At 40.5% G+C, this 9,388-nt stretch overlaps 1 protein-coding gene across 1 annotated transcript in view; it reads left to right on the top strand.

Annotated features, from left to right (window-relative positions):
* HS6ST2 (heparan sulfate 6-O-sulfotransferase 2) overlaps positions 1-7,214 on the top strand; it is a 224,211-nt gene extending 216,997 nt beyond the window's left edge. Inside the window, exon 2 of the mRNA XM_005301075.4 lies at positions 4,222-7,214. Within this exon, the coding sequence (XP_005301132.3) occupies positions 4,222-4,921 (700 nt within the window). The 3' untranslated portion in view covers positions 4,922-7,214. The remainder of the gene's footprint in view (positions 1-4,221) is intronic.
* Positions 7,215-9,388: the final 2,174 nt, after the last annotated feature.

Below are 9,388 nucleotides of genomic sequence, written 5' to 3' on the forward strand. Positions count from 1 at the left end.
ACTGTCTCCAGTCTTCTGATGCAGTCATTTAATGCAGCTGCTTCCAGATCATAGAGTAATACTGTTACTAGATTGGTGTGATAAATTTTCACTTTGGTACTAAACGTAATGTTTTCATCAGGTCATAATTTCATCAATTTCTGTGGAGCCCTTGTAGCTAAGGCACATCTCCTTTTATACTTGTCCTTGATGGAAATGTTGGCACTGATCAAGCTTCCTAGATACACATAAGATTCTATTTGTTCTATGAATTCACCATTGCTACATTTCAACACCTCATCTATTATCTCTTTTCCAAGATGCCACCACTTCATCTTCTTGTCATTTATTGTAAGTCCAAGTTGACTACACCAATTTTCCAAGGTAGCGAAGAGTATCATCATTAATTCCAACGTGACTGCCAGATGTATGATGTCACCTGCATCAACTAAGGAGCTTAACTCTAGATCATCCAATGTTATGGCCTCCAACTAGTCTAACATTCTTAATGTCCGGTTTAAGAACGTGAAAAAAACCAGTGGTGTTTGCATGCCCCCGAACTGTGACTTGAACCAGTTGCTACATTTTCCACCAATTCTTATGGTACTGCAGGAGTCATTGCAGTTATCTTATCTGGAACTCCGTATGCTTTTGCTACTTTCCATAAAGAATCCTGCCAAACCAAATCAACTGTCTTTGTGAAGCCAATGAAAACAGCCAACATCTTTAATCCCCGTTCTGACTTTTTTTCCCCTCAACTGTCAGAGTGTGAATATCTGATCAATGCAACTTTGCCCTTGTCTGAAGCTGCCTACTACTGCCTCTAAACTGGCCTTAATTTGTTGACAGTTTATTTGTTGACATGATTTTTCCTGGTACTGCCAATAAGCTTATACCTTTAACTATTCAGATCGTCAGGATCTCCTGTCTTCAAGATTGGTACAATATTGTCTTTGGCAAGTCAGCTGGTATCTTCTTGTATTTTTTTTCTAATACTTGCTGGCTTTTAGCAGCTTAGCTGTTATATGGTCCATTCCTGCAGATTTTCCATTTTTAACTGTTTTATTTATATATATAAACAAACACTTTTCAGTAAACATGTCATATTTTATAGTAATGTGTGTCTAGGTGTACGTGCGTGTATATACACAAATTCGTATTTTTATAAATTGGGGGTTCTCTGGTTTAATAGTAGAACCCACCGTTGACCATTGCCCATACCCATTGCCTGCTGTGCTATGCCTAGATCTTCCTTCAGGCTAGATGACTCCCTTTGGAGCCGTCACTCCCACCCCTAACTCAGCCAGAGAGGATGACTGCAGAGTAACACGTGGTATTCCTTACCCCCATGGCTGGTGCTCCAACCCATGCCAACCCATGAAGACCACTAGGCAGTGTTACCTTTTACCCATTTCACACTGAGGCCCATTGGAGATGCCCTTTCCAACAAGCATTCCTGCTGCGGGGGAACTTTTGTGGACATGTCCCTGGCTGAAGTTCTGCGGACCAAAAACCCTGGGAATTGTTCAGTACATACAAGCTGTATGATTGTGTTGCCTTTGCTCATTTGTCCCCCTGGTTTAGGCAAATAAAAAGCAAAAGGCATAAAACAGAATAAATGTTTGACGGGAAGGACACCATCCATTAAGTAAAAGATTATTTACCTTGGCTGCAACCCAGATTGAATCCGAGCTTGCTACAGGAGTCTTTACGCAGCCCCTCAGTGTCTACGCAGTGCATGCCGCGTTACTGTATGAAAAGAGTCCTGGTCTTTGTGCTATCAGGACTCTGGAGACGGGGTCACTTCGCCACCTGCCCTGCGGTTCCTCTTTGTGTGTCTATTATAAAGCGCTCCCCCTCTGCTGTTATCGCTGACATCTCAGTACATATGTTTACACTGTGCGTAGCTTGTCCCTGAGGCGTCACAGCTTAAATCCAGCTCTGTGCACTTCCATGAGGGCAATGACACATCCATCATGAGCGAACTAGAAAAATCTCTCTTCCCACTCGGTTTTAAAGTGCACTGTAGATAAAGTCTCCTGTAAATTCAGCCGGTAGCACTTTGCTGCTGCTGCTGTTACAGCGCAGCACCTAAAACTGCTCTTTCGTGCGATTTACACCATTCTTGTTAGTACTTAACAAAATATATGTTTAAGCGGGAGCTTGTGCTTCTTATGCACCATTTTTTTTCTATGCATATTCATTACGATGATGCTCGAGACAGAAACCCCTGCTCCAGCCGGAAATCCTTCTGCTATAAAATCATATTGTAATGCATCATTTAATTTCCTGTTATTTACTTATCTTTCCTGTTTGCTTTTTGTGCACTGGTATCAGACACAAAAAATAAATAAAGCCGGGATTGTGCAGTGACTCATCTATTGAAGTCCTGATTGTCGGCTCATTTCACTTCAGTTAGATTAAGGGCTGGTGAGAACACACCTGCTTTTCTTGATTGGGGAAAGGAGCCAGGTTGTTTCTCCTTAGGGGCCTAATTTTTTAATGACAGATTCATACTACTAGGCTCTCAGGGTCCGTTGGGAAATGTAGTCCAAGGCAGCATCTTGTGGACTATAACTTACAGTATCAGAAGATTAGAGAGACAAGGTGGGTGACATTATATCTTTTATTGGACCAATTTCTGTTGGTGAGAGAGCTACGCTTTCGAGCTACACAGAGCTCTTCTTTCACTCTGTGTGGTTTGAAAGCTTGTCTCTCTCACCAACAGAAGTAGGTCCAATAAAAGATATAACCTCATTCACCTTGTGTCTCTAATATCCTGGGACCAACACATAGTACCAGAAGATGTCACTGTTGTACAAGGAACACGTTTATTTGAATTGAAAATATGTGGTGTATTAGTCTGTCAGGGATATATAGTTACTTGAGTTGAATGAATGACCAGCACTCAGCCAGAGCAAATGAGAGTGAGGGCACTCGTCATTAAAGAAAGAAGTAAATGACTAAAAACTAAAACTTAATTTAACGTTCTCCCCAAGCTGCATGTTTGTAATGATCCCAAACACATTTTCACTTGTGCAAACACTGAATATTGCATTTTGCTGGTAACATGGATGGTGCCAGATTCTGTCTGAGGACCCCAGATGATCCTGTTAATCAGTGAGATTCCATAATGGGGATTGGTCAGTGAAGGGTCTGACCCATCATCTCCGGTGATGGCCCCTCAGAAGGTTTGGACGTTGGGCTTAGACGAGCCCCAAAGCCTTTTCGGTTCTTTTCTGACCATGCTGGAGTCACCCTTTTGTTTTCCCACCCCCTCCCAGTGTGCCGTTAGGCTCTGGCTGGCTCCTGGCATCAAATTTCACAATTACCAGGGTTTCCTCACATTGGAAAATCCAGGCCCAAGAATGCATTGCTCCCACCCTTCCCTGAGATTGGGCCATCGGAAGGCAGCACAAACCCCATTGAAAATGACCGACCCCCAGGAAGGGGTTCAGCACAGGCAGCATGAGGCCTTTTAGAGGTTAGGGAAGCACATTTTTCTCCAGGACTGAACGAAGATGATTTGGGCTGAGGGTCTGACCAGTTCTTACTTAGTCCTGTCAGCTCCCCAGTGCCTCTGAAACTGATGAATACAACCATGTTAAGTCCGGTCAGCATTAGGAGCAGCTGAGAACTCTGGGAGGCGTGCCCGAGAACGGTTCCTGTAGCTCTGTGCATAAGGGAACTACACTTGCTGCTACACCCCTTCCTGGAGTAGAGCACGCTGGGCTGCCATCTTGAATTGACATGGCGGTGGAAAACTCAAAAGTCACCAGAGTCTTGTCTACGCTAAGGCTCCCACCAATGGCAGCACCAGTGGCAATTTATTTGGTAATGTTCCCCAGTGTAGACACAACCATAGCAAAGCGTGTCCCTCCAGATCAGGGAAAAGGCACATTTTTGTATGTGTCAGTGGACAATGAAAAGGAATTTAGTTTCCGGGCTATCAAGCACTGTTAGTAAAGTCAAAATAAATTATATTTTCAGTTTATACTTTGCCTGTAAATGCAAATCTCACAGTAAGCAGGGAGATTAGGTGCAGAGAAGATATGCCCTATAGCTGTTATATTCCCCTCAGGGATTTAGGTACATTATATTGCAAAATACTTTTCACTAGAGTTTCTAAAGCTTATTAACTAAGCTTACCCAAACATCCATAGATTCTGACTGCTAAAGCAATGTATGCCAGAGATCTACCTGGTTAAACACACTTTGCCTTTTCTTTTCTCCCCTTCCCAGGAACTTTTACTATATTACAATCCTGCGCGACCCTGTGTCCCGATATTTGAGTGAATGGAGACATGTCCAGAGAGGAGCAACATGGAAGGCTTCCTTACACGTGTGTGATGGAAGATCTCCAACTACTGAAGAGTTACCCAGTTGTTACACAGGGGACGACTGGTCAGGCTGTTCCCTTAAGGAATTTATGGATTGTCCGTACAATCTAGCCAATAATCGGCAGGTCCGCATGCTGTCTGACCTAAGCTTGGTTGGATGTTACAACTTGTCTGTCATGCCAGAAGAGCAAAGAAATAAGGTTCTTCTAGACAGTGCAAAAGAGAACCTGAAACGTATGGCTTTCTTTGGCCTTACGGAGTTTCAAAGGAAGACTCAGTATCTGTTTGAAAAAACTTTTAACATGAACTTCATCGCGCCGTTCACACAGTACAATAGCACAAGGGCCTCTAGTGTGGAAATAGATGAGCAGACTCAAAAACACATCGAGACCCTCAATTTTTTAGACATGGAGTTGTATGATTATGCAAAAGACCTTTTTTTGCAAAGGTATCAGTACATGCGACAGAAAGAACACCAAGAAGCCAGGCGGAAGCGCCAAGAACAACGGAAGATCCTGAAGGCAAAACAAGCCCACAATAAAGAACAGAGTGATGATAATTCAACTACTGATTACATAGGGAATGTGGAACGGTGGCGATAATGGGGACTGAAATCTTTTAAGTTAGACTAGTTGAATACCATAAACAAAAACCATACAACTCATAGACGACAATGTTAGTCCAAACAAATTACGCTTCTTAAATATTTGAAGCAAAAGAGGTTAAAATGTTGCCTTTGCAGTTGCCTTTGCATTAAATGTTGTACTGTATGTGGAAAACTTAACCTTACTGTGTAATTAAATTGTCCTTTTTAGGTTTGTTGGATTATTTATGAAACACAAGCCAGGTAGGCTCTCCAGAAATTGTTGTTTGGACATTGAAAAAAAAAATCCTTAAATTAGTTCTCAGTATGAAATGGGGTGTTGGAAATGTGACGTGATGCACTGTTAAACCTCCCTCGGAAGCAAATTGATTTTCTAGTAATGAGCATTTAACACACGAACACAATAAAGCATCCCTGCAAAACCTTTCCTCTTTGATTTTTTTTTTTTAATTTTAATTATGTATTTCTAACGCCCCCAACTGCTTGCGATATTTACCAAATTACAAGACAGTGAAACGAACAATAAAGGTTTAGAAGAAAAAAATTGACTCCTTTTGTGTATAATATTGGCTTTTAAAAAAATAGAAGTAATTTGACTAGTTATATAAATATTTAATATTTTAAACTTTTTCTACCTACTGCAAAGAGTTTTAAGCTTGGTCTATCTCACAATAAAAAAGCAACACTACACTTTTCTGAACTGAAAGTCAATGTTAAGGACACTATTTTCAGAATTTTTCAGGGCGGTATAATTTTAAACATTCTGGAAAAATTATGTCACATCTTCGTTTCATGATATCTTCTCAAAATTATACTCTTACAATAGTACCCAGTTTTAACAGTTTTTCTTATATATTGGAATACATGTTGCATTTACCACATGCTGAATATTTGGTGATTTAAGACAGGAGAGTCTTTCTAAGAAATTATCTTGTGAATGTTTGTATAGTGTCTGTCTAAAAAAAAAAACAACAACAAAAACCCCATCTCTAATCCTGGCAACATTTTTCAAATAATTGCTTTGGTTATTCGTGACCAATTGGAGGTGAAGTAGATTTACACTTGAATTATGATTTGCTTTTGGTAAATCTTAACTGCAGAATGTAAAAATCAGACTCTTTTCTAATGCTTTAGAGCCCTTTTTAGTGCTGACAGATTATAGACAATTATAAGAGATTGCAACAATATGAGTATATAGCCATAGTTATACAGTAAAAGAAGGTTGTGCGGTAAAATGGGATGAGTACCTAACCCAAGAAAGAGTATTACCGAGGCTCTAGATTTAGAGATTTTTCTGAAAGTACTCCTGTCAGGCAGTCTCACCCGGAGCAGATCTCGAAGATGCCTTTTGCTGGCAATAACCCTTAGATCATTTAACTTGAAAGCAACAGGGTTATAACGTGAGGGGTAAGGACAAGAAATGTGATTTGATCGTACAAATCTCTATGCAAAACAACTGTAAAGATTCCAGTTATAAATTAGGCAAGTTTAGAAATTTTATATGTAGCCCACCATGCTCTCACGCATTGTACTAACTGGCAATTTCAATTAATGTGCTTGTTATATTTTGTGTAGACTTGTGTTAACTTGACTGACCCCCTTGTTATTGGTGAGTGAGGGAAGCTATCCACACATGGCCTTCCTTGTTCCAATATGTATGATGCTTACAATGCTCATTTCCACTATATCCTTTCATCTGTAATGGTGAATGCACCAGTAAGGCAGCAGGAGGCATACAAATTAGAAGGCTTTAAAACGCCCATCGATGGCTCCAGGCCTAAGTTGTCTAAAGCTCCTGTTACATCTGACATTCTGGTGGTGGTGCTGACTGGGAAAACTGGAAAAGAATAAAATGAATTATCTTAGCAATGTGGGAAATAAAATAACTTCATGTGCTGTGCATTCTTTCTAACGAGAAGTCCATTCGCCAATATGGTGTCTCCACTGTATTTTGGTTTTTATGGGGGAAAATAAGCCACTCTTAAAACTGAAAGGCATTGCTGTAAACAGGACTTAAAGCCAAGCCAGTTGGAAGGCCTGTTGCAGAAGATGCATTTTGTTTTTATGCTGTGGCGTGCATGGTTTACAAAGACTAGTTGCATTTTCTTTGTGTATACTGTTTATTGTATATAGGGGATGTATGAATATAAGGATATAAGGTTTTGTCATAAACATATAAATTCTACTGGTTTCCACTGTAGACTGCTGTCTTATTGTGTAGATTTACAAACCGATCCACTGACTTTGATTGTGTAATTTAACAATAGAACCAATAAATAAAATTTAATTAAGTCTTTGCTCTTAGTTCATTCTTTCTTTATCTGGAAACCCTTGTTGGGAATTGTGCAGTTAAGAGACCATGATCATTTTGACAAGAATGAAGTAGCCAAGCATGTGATATTAAAGCTATGGCCTTCTTGAAATGTATTCCAAGCCCAGCCCACAATACTTCCTGTAGTCAATGAGGTTTTGAACCAGGGTGAAGATTTTTGTCCTGCTTTTCAGAAGTGACTGAGCACCCACAGCTTCTGTTAGCTCCAACACAGTTGTGGCTGCCTGCACTTTTTTTTAACAATACCCACTGTTTTTACTTGGGGGCTAATCCTGCTAAATCATGAGCCAGTCAGTCCATTGGCTTCAGTCCTATAAAGATTTCAGTGATAGGGAGAATGCCTTTATTGTCGTTGGAACGGTGGGCCACAAAAGGGATCGGTCAGAATTTTTCGGGCCCTGTGACAAGCAGAGGGAAATAGGAACATGGTTCAGGATTGACCAGCAAAACTGCTTATTTCTATTTGGGTCGGTGGCTTCATCACATTCCTAACATGTGCTTACCAAAGAGTCTTGTGGGTTGCTTACAGAAACCAAGAAATCCACAATCTGGCTGCCAGCCAGAAACTACTGGTCCCAGGTCTCTCCAAAACCCTTCAGCCCCGTTCTGCAAATGCATCTAGGTGTCCAATTCTGCTCTGACAGATATACCCAGTGCAGCCTCCTTGAAGCCAGCATGGCATGTAAATCAGAGCAGGATGTGGCCCTTGGCCTACACAAATTCCTTTGGGGAACGTCCGCTTTCTTCCCAATCCAATGTAAAGGTAAAGAACGGGGTCTTGGGGTCAAGACTAGTGCTAGGGGGAGAAAATCAGGCAGTAGCCCAGGGAGCCGCATCTGACTGCTTCGGCTTTACACAGAGGCCCATTGGTATGGTGAATACCCCCAGTGGACCTGTTAATAGATGCCAGTTGCGAAAAATGCTTCCGTGCCCTATTAAAAAGCAACCCAGCAATGAAGTGTGGCACAAAACTAGGCTTTTTTTTTTTAACTGCCAAAGAGAGATGTTTTGACAGTTGAACAAAACATCTTATAGCTTAGAGGAAGAAGGATGTGGGGTGTGTGGATAGAGGAACTTCAGTCTAGAATCCAGATTTCGGAAGCACATTGCCCTCAGATCATCGGATGGCTCAAAGAAGAATGGACACGTAAAGATGTAAGAGGAGAAATCTTCTGAAATCTGGCCCCAACATTTTGTGTGTAGACTTTCAAAGGTCCAAGTGGAGCAGAACCACTTGACCATGATTGACATGTAAACAGCTACATTGATAAATATCCGTAGATTAAAAACTGGATGCTCAACAGTACACAACTAGTCAATATCATGGGGCTATATTTTCCCAAAGAAAAGTTCATAGGAAAGCTCCCAAATTCCTTTCTTCATAGATCTGGCTTTGAAAGCTTTACTGTGCTTCGGTTACATTGAACCGGCTTCTTATAAAAATGAGGCTTTGTTTGCAATCCTGTGAGGCTTTGAATTTAACTAAAAATAAAGTTTGAACATTTCAGAACCATAAAATCTGAACAGCCTTTTACAGGGTGTTGTGTTTTCAGCTAATATTTTATATTTATCAGAGTGTGTATTAAAACTATTAACACATTGATATGTAAGGGATGTTGAAGATTAACTGCTCAATTGATTTCTGTTAATGAGCTTCACAGCCCATTTATTCTGTTGATACTTTTTAAAACAGCATCATACATATTTGATTGCTATGTGCTGTTATTAAATAATAATGAACTAATCCATTTTCTTTACTGTGTAATTACTTCTTAAAAATCCAAACACTATACAAAAATCACTGATCAGAAATGTGCCTAGGAGCTGATAAATGCCAGTGCTATCAGTGCTCCCATTAATCGCATTAGCGAGGGACGGAGCAGGCAAACTGACAAACGCCCGTCTTTTAAATTTTGGTAGAAACATAAAACAATTGAGGAAATCCTTCAAGCTGATGGAAAATTCACCCTAATTTATGGACCCAGGCCGTTGATTGGCGTTGAGCATTTGCAGCAAAGTGTGATGAAGGGAGGCCCAAAGGAGAGCAGGTCCTTAGGGAACAGTCTTTCTACAGTGAAAATATTTCCCAGGCTGTTTATATATTATTAAATTTTTCAGATGAAAAATACCCCG

Source organism: Chrysemys picta, chromosome 9, assembly GCF_011386835.1.
Source record: "Chrysemys picta bellii isolate R12L10 chromosome 9, ASM1138683v2, whole genome shotgun sequence".
NCBI classification, from domain to species: domain Eukaryota; kingdom Metazoa; phylum Chordata; order Testudines; family Emydidae; genus Chrysemys; species Chrysemys picta.